This window comes from Prionailurus viverrinus, chromosome A1 (genome assembly GCF_022837055.1).
Source record: "Prionailurus viverrinus isolate Anna chromosome A1, UM_Priviv_1.0, whole genome shotgun sequence".
Classification (NCBI taxonomy): domain Eukaryota; kingdom Metazoa; phylum Chordata; class Mammalia; order Carnivora; family Felidae; genus Prionailurus; species Prionailurus viverrinus.
This window is the reverse complement of record NC_062561.1, coordinates 106491522-106513273: the sequence shown is the minus strand read 5'-3', so window position 1 is coordinate 106513273 and position 21752 is coordinate 106491522. Positions and strand designations below refer to the sequence as shown.

General features: G+C 38.0%; 1 protein-coding gene across 2 annotated transcripts in view; it reads left to right on the top strand.

The window, feature by feature from the left end:
• Nucleotides 1–21752, top strand: part of FBN2 (fibrillin 2) — a 257700-nt gene that overhangs the window by 56224 nt on the left and 179724 nt on the right. The window contains exon 6 of one of the 2 annotated variants that reach the window (XM_047859972.1): nucleotides 15057–15254. In XM_047859972.1, the coding sequence (XP_047715928.1) occupies nucleotides 15057–15254 (198 nt within the window). The remainder of the gene's footprint in view (nucleotides 1–15056; nucleotides 15255–21752) is intronic. The other variant, XM_047859981.1, reaches the window with a different exon arrangement.

Below are 21752 nucleotides of genomic sequence, written 5' to 3'. Positions count from 1 at the left end.
CAATGACAGCAGTCCTGTGGATCTCAACTGTTCAAACTTGTGCATAATTAAAACAGAACCTTTTGGTAGACAGTTTAGTTGACCCTCAAAATGTAGAGTAATTATGGAAACTCTGTGGGATTTCTAATTTCCTATCTATCAGTTAAGATAAGCATTCTGTAGTTACCCAGGAACTGGATCAATCATGTTTATTGAGTAGAAACAGGATAGGCTCAGGCCTTATACACCAAAAAAGACAATGTGAAATGTTTGATATTTCTATAGAAACTCAAGGAAGAGGGTTTTTCCCCCCTAGGAAAAACCTCAAGTTTGATTTCCTTTGCTAATAAGGTACAAACGATATAAATAGATAATATAAAATAAGAATCATAATATTCTAATTTTTTAAGGCAATTGGAGACACATACTCAATCTTATAACCATCTGGCTGGAAATTTTTAAATTTACTTAAGCATCAGGATGTTTTTCTATATCTGGAATGTTTGTGAAGTTTGGAAACATGTGGACGTTTAACTGGGGTTTCTTTTGATGTTCATCATCAGGCAGTCAGAGCCTCTCCCATAAGCTCAGACACTGACAGTCTCGTTTTTTGTGCCATCATCCTTTCCCACCAAGGGCCTGCTCTCAGTGGCATGAGCCACAGTCTCCTGGCGAGGGGATAGAGGCTGAGGGTACAAACAGATAATCTGAAAACCAGATAATGTCATGGCTAATCACAAATTGATGATGGTGCTTTTGTTGCCAGAGTAGCGGTGCTGGAATCGAGGCTGAGCCATGAATCAAAAGGGGTGCTCTCTTTCCCAGACCACATAAATGGATAAACGTTGAGCTTTTATATTTGTCCATTGTGCTTTCTGGCGAGGTAGAAAGGGAGATTTTTTTTTTCACTGAGTAAAAATGATGTGGGTCTGGTATTTCTCTTTGCAAAATAATTTATTTCTGGCTGCACAGTATTAATTTTCAGGCTGTGAAACCTGGCCTTGATTCCAAACAGATCTTTGGGAAAAAGGGAGCTTGAATAATAGAGAAAATAACTCCGTAAGGAAGTATATTATTTCTTGGAAGGATCCTGGTATCCATTTAAGTGGTTTCTTCCAGCTTTCACATCCAAGAAAATTGTATCCATATATAATTATGAGGAACAAAGCCACAGTGATGGTTTTTTTTTTTCTGCTTTCCTCTTCCTTCACCTTGCAATGGCACTGTAGTGGCCACGATGAAAGAAAGCACGTTGGAAACTAGGAAAGGCTCTGTAACGTTTATTAACATCAACAACAGCCACAATAAGAACAACTACCAGGTTCTGGGCATTTAGTAAAAGCCAGGCACTGTGCTAAACCCTTGAAGTTTTTATCTCACAACACGCACAGGTCCGTATCAGAAACTGTAAGTAAAGTTCTCTTATTATACCCATTTCACAATTAAGGAAGCTGGAGTTACTGGAATGTATTCAAGGCTATAGGCAGGTAGTTTGTGAAGCTGGGTTCTGGTTGTGAATCCAGAACTGTCTCCCTGCAATCTTGTGCTCTAGTCACGATACTAAGTGCTTTCCTATGTATAGAATGCTAGAGCCACAAAATAACACAGTTTACCTGTGGAGGTTTTCAGCTAGAAGATAAACTACTTAAAAATCTCCATGCTCTGTGGAGCTAACATAGATACCTTACCTCATTATTGTCAGTAGCTTTAACGAGAAATTTCCTCTGCATTGCATTGCAGGCAGAATCCTACCCAGGACTGTGGGACCATGTGCTTTTCTTTACATCACCAGTTATGGGTCCTCAGATTTTAGGTCCTGGAAAAATAGATGTGATCTTTGATGTATAGAAGAATAAAGCAGGAAACACAGAAAAACGTCTGAACTCTGATCATTTAAATATTTTGAATACTGTTAGCCATCCAGGCAATAATTTGGCAACAGCTAAGAAACTTGGAGTGTTACAGTCATGTCACAAATTTCTAAAGTTCTCTGTGATATTTATGGCGGCAGTGATGTCACCTGGAGGAAAGCCAATTACACAAAAGATATCATTTTATTAAATCTGTTTGAGGGAGCCATGTTTGAAGATACGACAAGGGACTCATCTGCTGATAAGTGTTTGCCAAAGTGTGTTCATCCCATACTAGTTTTGAGGAATGCTATTGAATAAAAATATTTTACGAGCAAATAAATTTTGAACACTGCCTGCTATAGCCTCCTCTTGGCAGTTTATAATGCACATAAGTATAGTAAGGGCTCCTGAAAGTCCTATGGCTTCCCCCCGCCCAACACACACACACACACACACATACGCTCACACTCAGACACACATTCTGTCTTTGTTCAACTCTATAATGTATTTGACCACAGAATCTCTCTTTGACGTAATACTTTTACTATTCCCTGGAACTGCTATTTCATTGACCTCATTGTGGGAAATACTGAGGTAGACCATCCCTCTGGTTCTCAGCTCAGCAATTTTGTCATAAAAAGCCCTTGACACCCCAGATGCCATCAATTGTAAGCTTCTAATTACCGTTTTATGTTGAATATTGCAAGAGAATGAGTCAGGAGGCCTAAGTCGTTACATCAGATCATTTTGACTTGGGGCCAGTTGCAGAAACATTTTGGACTTTATTTCCTTTTCTGTTTAATCACATGATCAGATCACATCATCTCTAAAAGTCATTCCTAGAAACAAATAAATTTAAATAACTCTTGACAGTTCTCAGAATGCATTTATATGTATCATCTAGAATGACCTGGATACCTTTGGGAAGCGGACAGTAAAGCCCAGCACCTACCTAACACTACAGACTATTTGGAAGTTTACTGAATTTGAAAGGTTTTGCATTCTGTAGATACTGTGTCAGGCTTCGTGGACACTGAGCATTGTCTCTAGTCCAACTGCACCACTAAAGCCTCTCCCAGTGTTAAGTGATACTTATTTGGAGTCCACCTATTTAGAGAACAGAAGCGAAGCTGCTGATACGTTTTGACGTAGATTGTGCCGTGATGCCACAGAGCGTCTGCTGAGACAGAATGTCCATACGTGCGAAGTATTTGCACACTAAAGTAGTAGAAAGTGTAGATCTGGGCAGACACGCAGCTGTGGGGAACCATGGTGGCTTGCTTTGGAGGCATATCACAGTGGTCAGCGAAGCGTTTAATAAGTTGAGCTTCATTTATTAGCTGAATGAAAGGTTTATGATCCTAAAACAAAAAAATAAATGCCTGCAGAAGGGGCATTTAATGCAGAGCAGGAACCAGTGATCGAGCACAGAAACCACCTTCCGTATACACATGACTGTCAGCACTACTGGGAAGTAGCAGAGTGTGGGGGTTAAGATCATGGGGTTTGGTGTCAGATATGTTTGTCATTCACATGCTGGCTCTGTTAGACGCCATCTGTGTGACTTTGAGCAACTCTTGTACAGATAACCTGAAATGATGGGTATCGTGCACTGCACAGACCTCCTGTAAAGAAATCTTGCCTCACTACCAGACGCTTTCTCATTCCCCGTTTCCCTGTGGTGTGGGGAGACCGCCACTCCAACGTGCATCAATAGAACTTTCTGGGATGGTGGAAATGCTCTTTGTGCTGCCAGTACAGTAGCCACTAACCACATGTGGCTCTCAAGCACTTGCCATGTGGCTAGTATGATTAGGAACTGAATGTTTATTTAATTTAATTTAAATTTAAAGTTTAAATTTAGAAAGCCACATGTGGCTAAGTGGCTACTGTTTTGGACAGCACAGCTATAGATTACAACAAACCACATTGGTGTGAAATTTTATAACTGCTAAAATTTCTTTCTCCAAAATACTGAATTTGATGTCACAGACAGCTTCTACGGCTTAAAAAGTTGGTCATGATCCTTTAATAAAAGAACACATACTCTTCCTTTTTGGTGAGGTTCCCAACCACATTACCTAAAATCCATCTACACAAGGAGCTGTACCAAGTTTCAGTTTCACACTGTGAGAGAAGATACTAGAGAGAAACCAGGAATCTGTTGACTCTTACTGAAATAATGTGAGTTAAATATCTGATCACTTTGATGGCTGTTCCTTGAAAACAAAAGATTATTACCTTTTCTGTTTACGTGCTGCAAAGTTGCAAATCCGCCTGTTAAGGCCAGCTTTTGGATTGTGTTCCTCTGATTTATTTTATGTCTGCCTGCTCTGTCAAATCTGAAAAGATTTCGTTTATGCCTTTGAGCTCTCTTTGTGTTTCTAGAACTTTTAACTCTTGGTGTTTCACTGCAGTTTTTAAGTATACAAATCTTTCCTCTTCATTGTAATTTTTAACCTTATATTATTCTTTTTCACCTGGGTTAATGCCTTTTGTTCTTGAATTCCACTCTGTCTGATATTATTGCTTCTACCACTTTATTTAATTTATGATTTTTATGATTTTTGTCTGTCTTCTACTTTTTTTCATTTCTTTTTTTTAATATGAAATTTATTGTCAAACTGGTTTCCATACAACACCCAGTGCTCATCCCAACAGGTGCCCCCTCAATACCCATCACCCACCCTCTTTTTTTGTCATTTCATTTTGATGCTTTTCTTATAGACAGAGTAGAACTGAATTTTGTTATTTTAATCAGATTACCAATTATTTGATCAGAAACTAAGCATATTCATATTATGATTTCAATATATATGGTTTATTCATACCATTTTATTTAATGTATATGTCATTATATTTTGTGTCTTTTCTCTTTTCATCTTTGTTGTAATTTTTAGTTGTAGTCCATTATATTTTACTTTTCTGTCTCTGTTGCCCTTCTTTCTTGATTAAAAAATTCTGTGTTCTTCATCAAACTAGTGCTCACCGTCCTTTCACCATTATATTGAAACTTTTATTCCTCTCATAACTTTTGTACAGTATTGAAATTAACTAATACCTATTCCTGTTACCCTGAGACATTTTTCATGTTTACATCTCCAAGTCCTGAGTGAAGATCTTAGGAATAATTCATTTCCAAGTCTTCATTATGGCAAATACCACCCCCCCCCATTCCCCCAATTCTTGACATTATTTCAGGCTGTTATTAAGTTGTATCTTATGACTCTTATTTGAAGAATCCTTTCTCAAAAATTATAAATTCATAACCTGTAAATGTTGTTTTGCTGTATTTTTAATTACCTATATTATATCACATAGGATAAAAATAATGCCACACTAATTCATCTTCTTTGTAGGCAATCTGTGGTTTTTTATTTTTTGGGTTTTTTTTTTCCTCTCTAGAAACAGAAAAATAGTTTTTCCTTTTAATCTGAGGTTCAGAGATATACAGAGATCGCAGGAAGCTCTTCTTTGGAGTATGTCTCTTGCTTTTCATTATTCTTGTCTAGGACACCATGAGCCCTTTTACCCAGAAGGTGAAAACTACTGTTTATTTAAGCTTAGGAAAGTTTTTCCTACTATTTCTTTAGTCTCTTTATTTTTTTAATTTTATTTTGAATTCATATTATTCATATTCTCATTTCTAGTCTCTGTGAAGTCTAATCTTTTACTTAGGATATTAATTTTTTAGAGATTTTGTGGTGTTGTAAGCTATTTCTTCCATCTGATCTTCTAGACAACTAATTTAGCTGGAAGCAGCGACTGCTGGGTTTTCTGTTCCTTCTGTTGAGTCTGGATGTTGAAAGGGTTTTACCTTCATGAGCCAAAGAAACACTTCAGTCTTTCCATTTGTATTTGTGTATCCGCAAGGTAAGTTCCCACACTACCCATTCTGGTCAGGCTTCATGGGCTTATTGGCAATTACAGACTTGGCAGCTGTGTAAGGTATGTTCATTTTTATTTTACTGAGCTGGTATGAGAGTCCTGTAACCTTCCTGCCGAGTGTCCCTGGGGTATCCTTTTGTTCCTGAGCCTTTCCTGGTGCTTATGTATGAGGAACAGGTATAAAGCTCCAAGCAGAGAACCAAGAATGACCGGTTTCTCCAGTGCAGACCACCAGCCATGATGGACCACCACTACCTGCAGAGATCTGTTGACTACCTGCTGTTGTTTAGGAAGCAAGTCACAGAGGCGGGGCCTCCTCCTTTGCAAGTCTAATGGATCTGTGGACAGAAGCCCTTATGATCAGTGGTCTTCTATGCTCTTCAACATTTCCCTCAAACTCCCAAGTAATTAAAACCCCAGTAGTGAATCACATGACATTCACTTTCTCCTCAGGAGGTTTCCTCACCTCTCTAACACCTAACGTTGTGACACTAGAAGTTGTTGGTCAGGACAGAATCACAGAGCAGGTTGTGCATCCTTTTTCCTGGGATGAGTGTGATTTATCAGGTGTGACTGTATGTATGGTTCCTTACAAATATCTCAGGAAGAAATGATATAAGCAGAAATTTCAGTAAGAAAATAGTAGCTTGACTCCACATTAGTGTATAAAGGCTATCATCAAATTGTGCTTAACATTTTATTCACTGCCACTGTGATTGAGCTTGGTGACATCATTGTGTTTGGATCAGGCGATATATCAGCATTGGTTCCCACTGATTTTGTATCTGACTTTAATGATAATGGATAAATGTTTTGGGAGCATGTACCATTTTTCCCTGGAATCATTCCTGCCTAATGAACTGTACTAGGTGTTTTTCTTAGACATCATAAAATTTGGTACTTTGTTGATCTGTCTGGCCTGTGATCCATCTTTTGTGTTAATCATTTATGTCTCTGGCCTCTTCATTACTTATGACAAATTTTTTCTGTTTCTTTAAGTTTCTTTTTCAAAAGTGACAATATCCTTCTGCTTAAATGATCTTTTTAGTTTTTAGTCTTAAGCATTTTTTTTTGTTATGCATGAAGTAAATTAATTGGTTTTGCTCTCGGGACAGTGCCCTTTCAGTTCATAGGCCGTGAATTTTAGGACCACATCGTTGATGGCCTTCAACCTTATGAAATGTGACATCAAAGATAGCAATTTTGTTTGCATCATTGGCCAGCACCTAATTATCTTTCCTGCCTCTTCATTCTTGCAGAGCTCTTTGATGTTGGTGGTAGTCCTGTGTTTTGAAAGACTGTGGAGATTGGTGAAAGGGGCCCTCCTTTACTGAGTCTATGTTCCACTGAGATTTTCAATAATGGTATTACGTTAGAAACAAAATGCAGTACAGCTGTGGTAAAGTAATTACTCATTTATTTGCAGAAGTAAAAGCCTTTAATGTTTCTCTCAATGTACAGAGAAAGAATTTCTCCTTAAGTGAACATGGCTGGGAGATTCATCTTTGGGAGAAACCGGAAGCAAAGCAAGATTAGGCGTGTGGAATATTTGGGAGGTGGGAGATCATACCTGGGGGAGGCAGGAGGCATTTGGGGGATTGCGACAGTAGTCATCAATATGGTGAAGGGCTTTGGTCTGCTAAGAGAGGGCAAAGCTACCATAAGCTGTGGGTGCGATGACCTGTGTCTTGGGTTTGATGAACACGATGTGGATGGCACAGGGCTTTGGAGGGAGGTGAGCCTTTAAGTTCAGTCTCGGTTTCACTTTTCTAATTTTTCATTCTCCATGTGGATCTTAATCTCTGACTTTGAATTTTTCCTCTGCCATAATGGCAAAAATACTTTCTTAGCAGTTCAGAATTGAAAGAGGTAACTTATAGAATGGGTTTTATAATATGAAGTGCCTGCTACAGAGTTAACTTCCTTCCACTTGTTGCCAAAAAATTGGAACAATCGGTTCATAATTCAAGAACAACAAGATACCATATTTCTCCCTTTAAATAAGTAAAAATCACACCAGTCACCTCTACTCTGTGTTGGAGAGGGTGTGAGAATGAGTCTGTCTTCAGAGAGCAGTTCTGAGTATGTTTGGTGTTTTTCAAACTGGACCCTTGACCCAGCATTTCTAGTGCTAGGACTTTACCTTACAGAGACCCAACCATGTAGTCGGTAAACATGTGGAAGATTACCCATGCAGTATTATGTGCATTCTGATCAATTGTGGCAACATACATTTCCATCGCAAGGCAGGTGGTCAGGGTTGCCAGGGAGGGATGTTTCAGTGCCCTCACTGGTGACTCAGTGTATGAAAAGGACTCAGTTTATTTTGGTCTTAAAACCTCAGGTTTGCTTTACATAAATATACTTTTAAAAGCCTGATTATTCCTTGAGCTCAAAAAATATATTTTTTAATTGTGGTGAAATACAGGTAACATGAAATTTACCATCATAAGCATTTTGAAGACTGTAGTTCAGTGTTCTTAGTATCTTCACATTGTTATACAACAGTGGTGATCATTGTCCATCCATTGAATTCTTTACATTTTGCAAACCTGAAACTCCATTCCTATTCAACTCCATACTCCCTTCTCCCCCTAGCCCTTGACAACCACTATTCTATTTTCTGCCCCTATAAATGTGATCCTTATAGGTACCTCATGTAAGTGAAATCACAAAACAATTTTCCTTTTGTCACTGGCTTATTTCACTCAGAATAATGCCCTCAGGGTTCATGTGTCCTGTAGAATGTGTCAGAATTTCCTACCTTTTTAGGTCTGAAGAGTATTCTATTGGATGTATTTTGTTTGTTCAGTCATCTGTCAATGTACACTTGGGTTGCATCCACCTCTTGGCTTTTGTGAATGATGCTGCTGTGAACCTGCATGCATAGATACTTCTTCACGTCCCCGCTTTTAGCTCCTTAGGGTATATCCCTTGAACTTCTAAATCCAACTTATAAGTATCTATAATCTATTAATAAATCAAGCGGGTTTTAGTAGTCACTTTAAAAGGCCTTTAAACAATATTTGGTTCCAATTTAATACGTAGTTAATGAAACACCTCCATATCTGTTAAATTGCTTTTTTTATATTAAATGCATATAATTTTTAAGCACTTCAATTGTGCAACTTAAAAACCCTTGTAAACACTCAAGTAACTCTTATAAAGCTAATTAAAAAGTAAATGTAAATACTCAAACTTATAAATAGAAATTTATAATATATGACATAAATTTGTAATATGAATGTGTTAATATATAAATATATATTATATAAATATAAATTTATAAGTTCACTTAAGTTCACTTAAATGGTCCAATCCTGTATATAAGCGTAGGTACATTTTAAGTTTAAAAAACTATCATTTTAGGGGCCTTTGGATGGCTCATTCGGTTAAGCGTCCAACTTCGGCCCAGGTCATGATCTCACGGTTTGTGAGTTTGAGCCCCACATCAGGCTCTGTGCTCACAGCTCAGAGCCTGGAACCTGCTTTGGATTTTGTGTCTCCCTCTCTCTCTGTCCCTCCCCGACCCACGCTCTGTGTCTCTCTGTCTCATAAATAAACATTTAAAAATTTTAAAAACCTATCATTCTAAGTAAGTCACTTCATTACTTTGTGGTTACAAGGCAGTCTGATGGACAGGGACAAAAGCTGTTAAACATTACAGGTACATAATTTTTGCATGGATTCCATAAAGCAAAAATACTAATTTAGTGGCTTTGATTTTCTTAAACATTTCTGTACTGAATTCTAAAATTTTCTGAGGCAGATGGATGCTTTTCTATCCAGGAAGACTATTATCGTTTCAGTTGCTTGAGTGTTTTTAACTCTGAATATTTGATGAGCATGAAATCCGGATCTGTAAACATTCAGGGCAGACTTTGTTGAAACTAAGGAAACTTCTATCATCCCTTATAAATTTCCGGGTTCCCTTCCCTGCTCCAGTGATGTCTATGATCAAAGGTTTTAGCTGGTGCAGTGACAAGGTTCTCAATTAAAACCATGATAGAATGCACTAAAAAATGTTATTTGTCAGAAACTCCATTACTGAAAGGAGACCATCCCAAAGCCAGGATCGTTAGACTAATTACGCACAGTTCACGCTTCTTAGTTATATTCCTTCGTGTCTGTAGCTTCCACACAGTGTGATCACTTGACTACACATTGCATTTCTTTGGTTCCTGAGAATGGAAATGCCTTCTTGCCTAACTCGAAATAATGTGCGTCTTGATGGAAACTCCCACATATTTTCATGTGCTTTCTAGGATCAGGCAGTTCTTTGTATACTAAAGTGGGAATGGATGGAATTCTGGACATCTTATGGCATTGTTGGACTAGTGGTTACAGTAGATGGCCTCTAAAGGGGCCATCGATTACACAACTCCAGGGGATGACATTTGCATTACAGTATGTGTGGTATCTTCCCTAAATTATACAGTGTGTAGTTTACTGCGTCCTCGTGGCAGTTAAGTGAATGATACTATAGTCACACAGGCAGCTGATGTCTTGCTGTCACTGTTTTCCCTTCATGTGAAGCCTCATGGAGACACCTAGTCCATTGATCTTCCTGCTTTCTCCCACTTCTTAATTTATTAGTTTAATTTATTAGTTTATTAATTTATTAGTCCTCCTTTTCCCCATTTCCTGTTTCATCCAGCACAGATCTCATGGTTTATTATTGTAAAATACGTGTAACGATACCTTCAACTCTTTGGCCATTCTGATTTTTTTTTCATCTGACAGACAAAACCCTACCCCTTATAAACCCCGTTCCTGAGTGAGTCCCCAGAGAGGCAGATTTATCCTTATATCAGGACATCCTGTTCATCTGCCCTAGGGAAACCCTGGTACCTTGGCTGTCACCTGGGAGCCCGCCGGGTTCTCACATCAGCTCCCTGTCCTGCTGGGTGCACTGCCATCTCAGCCCCAAATAACTGAGTCCCAGCTGACCCCACCACCTGTTTCAAAACGAAAATAGAAGGTGTGGGAAAGGACATTGTTTCACTTTCCTTGACTCTAAATACACCTACATCTCTGTACATCCTGCCCTTCTTTCTCAGACTGCAAGAAAAAGTGCTTTCCTTCTCCTAAGGATAACCCCTTCGCACATTCTAGTTTCACCACCAGGCTGACTCCTCAGGGATCTTATACTAGAAATTAGTATTCTCTTCGCTAATCATGAGCCTTCCCTTTCAACTCGGTCATTCCCAACAGCTTTCAGAAATGTTTGTCTCTTCCATAAAACAAAACAAAAATGTAAAATAAAAAATAAGCAAAAAAACTAAATGACAACAACAAAAAATATTATCCCCTCAATCCCAGATCCTTCCCCACACCTGTTTCTTTCTGTCTTTATCTTCTGGAGACCTCTTCAAAGGTTGTCTGTTTGTACAGCAGTAATGCTCTATTTGGTTATCTAACACTGGTTAGCATCTTAAAAAGACTTGTGAAATTATATTACAATTCCCAAATATATTCAATTGTATTTCAAGTAGAATGGCAACAGAGGCTATAATAAAAAAGATAGAAGATAGAAAATATTAGCAAGGATGTGGAGGAATTGGAACCCTCATTCATTGCTAATAGAAATATAAAATGGTGGATCTATTTTGAAAAACAGTTTGGCAGTTTCTTAAGAAGTTAAATATAAATTCACCATACAACCCAGCAGACAACTGATTGGTTAGCAGATGCGGTGTGGAAAGCTATTCAGCAGTAAAAAAGGATCAAAACACTAGGACCCTACTATCTCACAGATGTCCCTCTAGGACATTATGCTAAGTGAAAGAAGCCAGGCAGAGAAGACCACATATTCTATGATTCCACTTACATGAATTGTACAGAAAAGCCAAATTTATAGTGACAGAAAGGTTAGTGGTCGACTGAAGCTGGAAATGGGCATAAGGAACCTTTTGGGGCAATGCAAGTGTTCCAAAATTAGATTGTACTGATGGCTGCACAATTCAATTAATTCACTAATAGTTATTGAATTGTACATTTAAGATAGATGAATTTATGTCCTGTGCATGAAACCTTAATGATGTTGTTTGGAAAAAAAAAAAGGCAGGGAGCAGCCAATTTTTGATGAGGTTTCTCTTTGCACCAGTTGCTTAATGGGAATAAAAATGAAACTGTAAGAAAACAAGTTAAGATGCTACATTGCACTTAGATATCAACAAATCAAAATAACAGTATTTGTGTTTCACAGGCTACTTTTTAAAAACATGTTCTTGGTCATATGGTAATAAGGAAAATACCTGCTTCTAAACCACTGGTCCCAGCACACCTAAAGTGCTAAGCAGTTCTTTCCTTTTAATCTTTGCTAATGCACTGTGAGGATGTCCTTGACTATGAATGGGTGGTGTGGTATACAATAATAGTTAGCCCCTGCTGAAAACTTGATGGCAAAAATGCACGATCCTTTTCTACAGTACCAAATTGTTTTAGGGCTCTTTGACTGTAATTAAAATGGTAGCCAAGTTTGGGACAGAGTGTTTTACTTAATCTGAGCAAGAAATCTAAATCCACTTTCAAGAGCTGATACTTGTTCATATTTTACAAGTTAGTAATTCTTGAATACTAACTTGTAATACTAGTATATTCTTGAATGACATGGTAATTTTAAATTTTACTTTTTTAATGTTCATTTTTTATTTTGAGAGAGAGAGAGAGAGAGAGAAGGGGAGTGGCAGAGACAGAGAGAATCCCTAGCAGGCTCTGCATTTTTAGCGCAGAGCCCAGTGTGGGGCTAGATCTCACAAACTGTGAGATCATGACCTGAGCCTATATCAAGAGTCGGACCCTCAACTGACTGAGCCACCCAGGTGTCCCAGTAATTTAAATTTTTAAACTAATCAGTTGCCAACCAGAAAGCAAAATGTAGTCCTATAAGAAAATAGTTCTGCACAGTTTGTAAGGTGGCAAATACAGGGTAGACAAACGAAATAAGTAATGGTAGGCTCTTTTTCCAGGAGGGGAGGGGGTTGGCTTCATTAGAGCCTTCAACAGGAAAGGTCAGTTCAGAGAATAAACAGCTCTCCTTGTCCAGACAATCTTCTTCTCCAAAGAGACCAGACTGAGAGGACATCATTTTAAGAAGGTGTTGAAGTTAGAAGTTAGAAGAAGGAATGGATTTCCAGACAACACAGCTTACTTAAAGATAGGATTATGAGAGAAGGTATGCAGGCTTCTCTCTGGGAATCCTAAAAGTATACAGAATGGGAACGTAAGGTGTGTGAGCAAGAATCCACAGAAAAATAAGAGTTCTATTATCTTTTGTGAAAAACAGACTTATCCCCACTGGTTCAGAACTTGATTTAATTTACTGAGTCTAGTATTTAATTTAAAATGGCAAAATAATGTGTTATGTGAAGGACAGTAGATAGGTTTCAGAAATTTACAACCTGGCAATTTGTGGTGTGGGAAGCATGCTTGTTTATAAGGTTGACATATCCACACGTATACTGCATTTGCAGCCAGCACATCTGTTGTTCTTATGTAAGGGATTAAAATGAGCTATTTTTGTTGAAGTTCAGCTGCAGAGTAACAGAGTGTTAATCCAGCTTGGTAAAGAAGTTACCTATTTTAGATTTTTTCTTCATACTAAACTTTAAAAATATGCTTTTCCTGTCTAGGAGAAAGCCTTAGTCTTTGTTAAAAAAATGGAAAGTTTATGTGGTTTTAAGTTGTGTTTGTCATACGATAGCATTCAGATGATATCACAGTTTTTCTAGCTTAGCATTTTGAGTGTGAAGTCATATCCAAATTTGCTTTTTTCCAGTACATTTTTCATAAAAATCTTACCAATATTATTGACTCTTCTTCCTTTGAATGTGAGATTGTTTTGTTCTTGGAAATCTGAAGTAAACTTGTTCTGGCTTTCCCCTTCACATGGAATTATGTCATTTGCACGAGGGCTTATCAGGAAATCCTGACTATCATCTTACATTCCCAAGAGTTAATCAACTGTATTCATACAGTCTCCGTGGAAGGGGGGGGGAGCCTCTTTCACATATTTCTGTTGTAGTTTTATAACAAATGTGAATTGTTTCATTAGTCAGTCTTCAGGAAACTCACTTTTCTCTGATTTCCTGTGTCTCTCGAAAGAGCAACAGCAGCTCTCAAATGAAAAACTGTTTGGTTAATGATTCAGTTCTGCTTAAAAGAGTAAATACTGGTCATCTAAAAGGTTCCTTGAGGTGAGTTATAGGAGAAAGCAAGATAGAGTTAGAATGCCTAGCTTTCAAGTTGCCTGTAATCTGGATCAGTCTTTCTTAAACTTGAAGTTATGTATGAATCTTCTGAGTGTTTGTGGAAATGTAGATTCTCGTTCAGTGAATGGAGGCTGAGGCCTGAGTCCACATGTCTGGTCACCTCCCAGGTAGTGTATATGTTTCTGATCCATGGTCTACACCTTGAGATGCAACAGTCCCCATGGATCGTCCTTACTATGCATAGAGGTCTGTCTGTAGATGATCTGTGGCATGCATTTGCTAATGTTTTTATCATTATCATAGCAGATCAACAATGGTGCAGCCATCTTGTAGAGATCAGAGGTTGTATATACTACTAACTTATCTAGAAAGAATCCTGACTATGGGCCTTGTTAGTACAGTCTTTTCAGGTGAACTTAGCTGAACTCGTAGAAGTAAACAGGCTGACATGAAAACAGAAATCAGATTGTTAGAACTTAATGTTTATAGACATGCCAGAGTGTTTAAATATATCTGTGAGACGCAAGGATATGTCATTATTGGTTCTCTTCTAATATTCTGACCTCGTGTCCACCCGGTCAGGAAAGAAAATCTTTGCTAGGTAAAGAGGAGTCATTAAAGCAGGTGCTATCAGTGTGGAGGTGAGGAATGTCAGTGAGTGGAGAGTATCAGGAGAGGGGGTGGCTGGATCTTGGTGTCCTAGAGAAGGACACACTTCACTCCCCCACTGCCATGTAGCACGGCAGGCCTAGCGTGGCCAGATCTTCCAACTTTTCAAGAAAAGCCAGAAATAGAAATTTCATGTGAATTTCCCAATTTAAAAATGTTGGCTAGTAATTTAAATTCTTTCAGAGCATTATGCAGGCCAAGAAAACACATCTGTGGCCCAGACACAGCCCTTGAGTTACCCATTTACAGTGTCTAGTGTAAAATACATTGAAGTCTCCTAATGCACTCCTCATGAGCGAAAAATTAGGAATTTTTCAAAATGAAACTTTCCAGCCTTTTGTCTTTAGACACTTGAGTCAGAAGTAATAGCCTCTGTTTTATGTGTTTGGAGCTACTGGTGTAAGACTGGCGTATGGTCATAAAACCTGTCTTTCCATCTTCTTTCACATTCCAGATTACAGGACAGGCCCTTGTTTCACTCAGGTCAACAACCAGATGTGCCAAGGGCAGCTGACAGGCATTGTCTGCACTAAGACTCTGTGCTGTGCCACCATTGGACGGGCCTGGGGCCACCCCTGTGAGATGTGTCCTGCCCAGCCTCAGCCCTGCCGACGGGGCTTTATCCCCAACATCCGGACCGGAGCTTGCCAAGGTGAGTTTGCACAGACTTCCCACGTGTGGGTCTCCTTTCACTGCACTCCGACGATCCATCTGCCACCAATACCTAATGCCATTCAACCTCCCGCCATTCCCGAGAAGGGCCTCATCAGCAAGCCTGACTAGAGATGACTTTTTGTTAGCCAGCTAATGGATAATTATTTTTCAGCTCTTGACATAAATGGAGAAGAGATAGTAGGAAAAATTGGGGAAAATAAAAAAATAGATTAAAATATCTCATATATTCAGAGAAACCACTCCTATATCTTCATCCAGGCAGCACTACATGCTCCTTACCACAACCCCTGAAAGATACATGCGTAAATACCCTGGACAAACAGTCTTTCTCTTTCTTGTATTCTCCTTCAAGATATTGGAATCTGGTTTTAGGTAACAGGGAGAAGAGAATGCCCTGACATTGTTATTAATAGAATCTTTAGGGGCAAAGTGTGAACTCTGTAAGTGAATGCAGTTAAGAGTTTATAATTCAAGGGGCGCCTGGGTGGCTCAGTAGGTTGAGCATCCGACTTCGGCTCAGGTCATGATCTCGTGGTTTGTGAGTTCGAGCCCCGCATCAGGCTCTGTGCTGACAGCTCAGAGCTTGGAGCCTGCTCCGGATTCTCTGTTCCCCCACCACCTCTCTCTGCCCCACCCCTGCTTGTGCTCTCTATCTCTCTGTCTTTCAAAAATATATAAACATAAAAAAAATTTTAAGAGTTTGTAATTCAAGTGGTTGCAATCCGGTTTCCAGGCAATCTTCCCAACCACATCTTGGTGAATATTTTATATGTTAGGGTTAGATTGGGGCCCCGAGCATGCTACAACAGTAGACTCCAACCCAAGTAGCCAAACATTATGTTTGTACTGGATAATTATTTTAATTTTCAGCGACCACAATTCTTACCCTTTTTTTTTTTTTTGCCACTTCTCTGATATCATATGTATATTAAACCCATATTTAGAGTTTGGAAATAGCTCTGTAATGAGTTCTCAAGTGGCAGAAGGATCACAGGAAAATGGAAAATGACTTTTATTCAGAGAAATATTACTCATATTTGAGACATGAGGAGCTGGGTTTATTTGTTATAATGAAATCATATACAAAGTTAGATTCCTGAAGTCTTTCAAACTGATGTTAGTAACCAGTGTCACAGGCCAGATGTCATGTACCCAATGTCTGTAAAATGACATATTGTGGAAAACCAGTCCAGTATCTCCAAACTCAAGTGAGATCTGTAGTTTGGGAAGCTTGCATATACCTTCATTTCACTGAATAATAACCATTTAGGTGCTCTTCATAATTTGCTATAAATAATTTGCTGACAGTGGCTTCTAAAGATTTTGGTTAGTTTTGTAGTTTTATAAAAGTTAAAAACTTTTTAGTTTATAAATGTTAAAAAACTGGTCTCTTTCAAAACTCTTCCAATCACAGCTATAGGGGTTCCCACGGAATGAACCGGCAATTTAGTAGATTAGCAACTTCTCATTGAATTACATATAGAAGCAATGTCAGCTGTTAGTGTTTTGTCTCTTTATACTTATCACAGGTCAGCTCTAATATGGAAACTGTGGAAACGTCACTTTTAATCCCTTGTTTTGTGTGGATAATAAAATTCTGTATCTTTGATATGACTACCAGTTTGATTTTATGGAGTTTCTGATAAAGCAACAATATTTTCTTTTTTTTTTTTTTTTTTTAATTTTTTTTTTTTAACGTTTTATTTATTTTTGGGACAGAGAGAGACAGAGCATGAACAGGGGAGGGGCAGAGAGAGAGGGAGACACAGAATCTGAAACAGGCTCCAGGCTCTGAGCCATCAGCCCAGAGCCCGACGCGGGGCTCGAACTCACGGACCGCGAGATCGTGACCTGGCTGAAGTCAGACGCTCAACCGACTGCGCCACCCAGGCGCCCCAAGCAACAATATTTTCTATAGAAGACATACTATATACTATATAGTATTTGACATACTATATACTATATAGTATTTATCATACTATATAGCTTTCCTAGATTAGATACTAGATAATATTGTCTTTATTGCTTTTACTCTCCCCCAGCTAGAGTGTAAGATCCATTAGGTCATTAATCTGTTTTATTCATTAATGTCTCTGAGGCATCTGGAAGAGTACCTAACATGTGGTAGATACTCAATGACTATCTTTGGAATTAATAACTGGGATTAAGATTAACATACTTGCAAAAACCATATTTCATAAAAATAGTCCAGGTTGGGAAAAAGCTCTTAACCTCAACCAAAACATCCCAAATCACTCACTCTCCTCATCTTCTATATCTGTACTTAGGCTTTTATTTTTTTTAACTGTGTATTTTCTCAGAGAGGCCTAGTTTTTCTGAACACAATTACTAAAATGTGTGATCTGATCTCAGATTTACAAAATATCCTTCGGGATTTAGTAATGTCTGAAAGCTTATTTATTTGATTTTGTTTATGCAGTGAAGATAAAGTTTTCAGTTTCATTTGCCTAAAAATATAATGGGTAAGTACAGCAACCAGAGGAAAATGAAACTTGCCACATGGTTAAAATATCTGGAAAAGCAAGTTTAAAAAGTTCTGCTTTATTTCAAACTCATGGCATAGTCACAAGGTTCTCAATTAAATACTGATCCTCAGTTCAGGCTATTTTAAGACTGCATCTTACTGTGATTTCATTTTCCCTTTAAATTCCTAGACTGTTTCTCAGATACATTGCCAGGTTGATTTGGAAGATACATGGCATGAAAAAAATAATGTGATAAAACATGATATGTATGTGTCATACTTTTTAAAATAATAGCTCTCTTTTTGATAGGATAATTGAAAATTTTTGTAGAGTTAAAAATAAATTTCAGATGCATAGATGTTGACTGCAAATAGGTTAATATTGGTTCTAAAATGTGGATCATATTAACCAGAAAAGGACATTTCTAAAGTTCTAAACATAATATTATTCTGTAGTTGATGCAGTTAGTGAATTGCCTTATCTTTGGCTTCAGAAGACATGGGATATGATCTGATAATAAATATGATCTTATAATAAACAAAATAACTGTTTAGATGTAGATTTCCACAAAATGTATATGGGTTCCTTTTAAAAGAAAATACTCTACCGATCTACTAGATTAATGTTGACTAGATTTACTAGGGTAATACTTTTTGTTTATTCTGTAGCACGTATCACTTTCTCATATACTTGCTTATTTATTGTCTTTATTGCCTTTACTGTTCCCCAGTGAGAGTGTAAGATGTTAGGTTATAGATCTGTTTTTATGATGATACTTAAATAAAGTTGGTAATTAAATCAAAATTAAGATGATACTTAAAGACAATTAAGGTATGAAGAGACCAGTACGTTTTTTTTTCCCCCCACATCTTTAACTGTTGCCATGATGTCTTTGTGGACTTAAGTAAACACTGTCAGAGAGGTTCACATTCCTAGGGTGCTTTGTGTTCAGTCATAATGATCTGTGCCTTTGCAGGTTAAGAGCCAGTTGTGTTCTCCCTTTACTCCCAAGTCTTGTACTTTTTTCATTTTATTAATATCCAATCAAAGTTAATATGGGCCTTAATGTTTAAGCTATCATAAGAACAAGTGAATTAGTTTAAAAAGTGACATTAAGCCCTTTTCCAAGAATATATACAAATTTTAAATATACCAGAAACTGCCACATGTATCTGTTGTATTATTTTCTTATGGTTTCTTATTGTCTTTGAATCTTTAGAGTCTTTTTGAATCTACTCGAATTAAAAGGATATTTTATTGAATATTAGTACTTGATTTTGAATCTTTTAGATTTTCTTTTTTTTTTAATTTTTTTTCAACGTTTATTTATTTTTGGGACAGAGAGAGACAGAGCATGAACGGGGGAGGGGCAGAGAGAGGGGGAGACACAGAATCGGAAACAGGCTCCAGGCTCCGAGCCATCAGCCCAGAGCCTGACGCGGGGCTCGAACTCATGGACCGCGACATCGTGACCTGGCTGAAGTCGGATGCTTAACCGACTGTGCCACCCAGGTGCCCCTTGAATCTTTTAGATTTTCAAATGAACAGGGTGCATTTATAATTTTAGAAACTATATTAAAATTTGCATAGCTGCTAACTTGTTATTTGATTTTTTAGGAATTAGCCTTTTAAATATTCCATCCATTTCCCAAACTGAAAATACAGCAGGAGAAATCTCCTCCTCAAATTCTGTCTTTTGCTATGTCCTGGTAACAGGTAATAGTAACAGACTGACATTGAGCCTCTGTTCTGTTCCATGCAACATGAGAGGTGTGCGAAATCAGACATACACGATGGAGTTGGGACCTAGCTAGCACACAGGACAAGGACTTGAATAAATAAACGGCAGTACAGACCCTAAATCAGTCCATGCAAAACAAATGCTGGTGTGTGTTCTTTTCAAATGGTGTCAGTGTTCAGAAATACCTCATTCCTTTACTCAGGATGCACGTGAAAAATGTAGAAAAATTGAACTTCACTTGAACCCAAGCAAGCCTGGGTAATCCTTCAGTCATAGTTTGAGAAGACGGTACCCACAGTAAAAAGTTATTTCTAGGCCTTCTAGATAGCACAACCTAGGGAGAGATTTGGTTCATTTGATTAGTATGAACTGTTAAAGACAAATTTATCTGGGCTGTCTACATTGAACTATTTAACCAGACCATTATAAAATTTAACTTTTGTTCAAACTGTGAAGACAAGCCATTCCTATACAATCCAGAAAATTTACTTAAGCCTAATTAATTGTAGAAACTTTTTTTTAAATGTATGGATGGTATTTGTGTGTGTTGTGTATTATATCTTAATGAAAGAGAACGTTACCTGAAAGATACATTGTACACAGTGAAGCCTCAATGAGTTAAGCACAGGGCTATTCCCATATACTTCTAAACATACTTTTACAAACATGTATCTTAATGAAAGAAGATGTTACTTGAATGACGGTTTACAGACAGTGTAGTTTCTTTATTTCTTTTTTTTTTTAATGTTTATTTTTGAGAAAGAGACAGTGTAAGTGGTGGAGGGGCAGAGAGAGAGAGAGAGAGAGAGAGAGAGAGAGAGACAGAATCCGAAGCAGGCTCCAGGCTCTTAGCCGTCAGCACAGAACCCGACACAGGGCTCAAATTCATGAACTGTGAGATCATGACCTGAGCTGAAGTCAGACACTTAACCAACTGAGCCATCCAGGCACTCCTAGACAATATAGATTCAATGAGATAAGCATTCAGCTATTCCCATGTGATTTTACGCATATGTTTGCAAACACTCATATCTTAATGACAGATGATGTTGCTTGAAAGGCAAATTACACACAATGTAGTTTCATTAAGAACAAGTCCATTGCCATACACTTTTTTTTAAGCTTGTATTTAAATTCCAGTTAGTTAACATACAGCATCATAGTAGTTTCAGGTGTGATTCAGCCCTTCTATATAGCACCCGGTGCTTATCGCAACTCTTACTTAAAAAAGATAACAGAATATTCTCCTTCTAACTCAAAAACTAACAAGAAAATCAATAATAGAAAACAAGGTCTTCTGAAATAAAATTCTGCTACCCCCAGTTGAAAGCAGCGATGAACACATAGATAGCTGTCGGGAAGTCATTGAGACAGGGAGAGTCTTCTGAGCATTTACCGCATCAGCATTCTTAAAGGCTCTTCAGAGGTTGGGGATGTCCTGTTGGAGAAGTGGACACTGTGTGAGTGAGAGAGCTCCTGCGGACCCTCAGAGTATTGAAAGGGATAGCGGAAGGAGAGTCTTTGAAGGCAAGCCTTCTCTAGTACCTTCTACCCAGCCTTCCAGCCCAGGAGTGGTCCCTGCGGAGGAGGAGAACGAAAAGGAAGGAAAGAGAGGAAGTGGGAACCACCAGTGAGCATCTCAGAGAGTCTATGTGTGAAAGAGCTGGTCGGGGGGGGGGGGGCACACCCCCACCTAAAAGTTGAAAAATTAATACCAGGACAAAGAAAAAAGTGGGAGAGAGTTTGGTGAGCAGATATCAGGAAATAGTTCCTACAGAACTGTCTTTCACACCAACTCATTTCTTTTTGGGCTCTCCCCATTATTGTTTCAATAGGAAATGGCCCCATTGAAAGATGAGTACCTACATGTAAAACCTGAAAAAGAAAAGAAAAGAAAAGAAAAAACATAAGGAAACATAGGTGAACATGCTTCAAAGAAGAATTATCCAAATAAACACAAGATTTATATCCTTCTTTCTTAGCCTAAAGAAATGGAAAACAATATGGGCCTTCTTTTAAAAGTTGCTTGAAGTAGAGTTATAAGAGTTCAGTAAAGACAACCAGAGATAAAAAGTGGGTTGATAGTACTCAAAAAAGAAGAAGAAGAGGGATTTGAAACTTTGCCTAACAGAAGGAAATGCATACATATATGTATATGTGTGTATATATATTTCTACACACACACATACACACACACACACACACACACACATACATAAAACTGAAAAAAATCCGTGACAAATGTTAA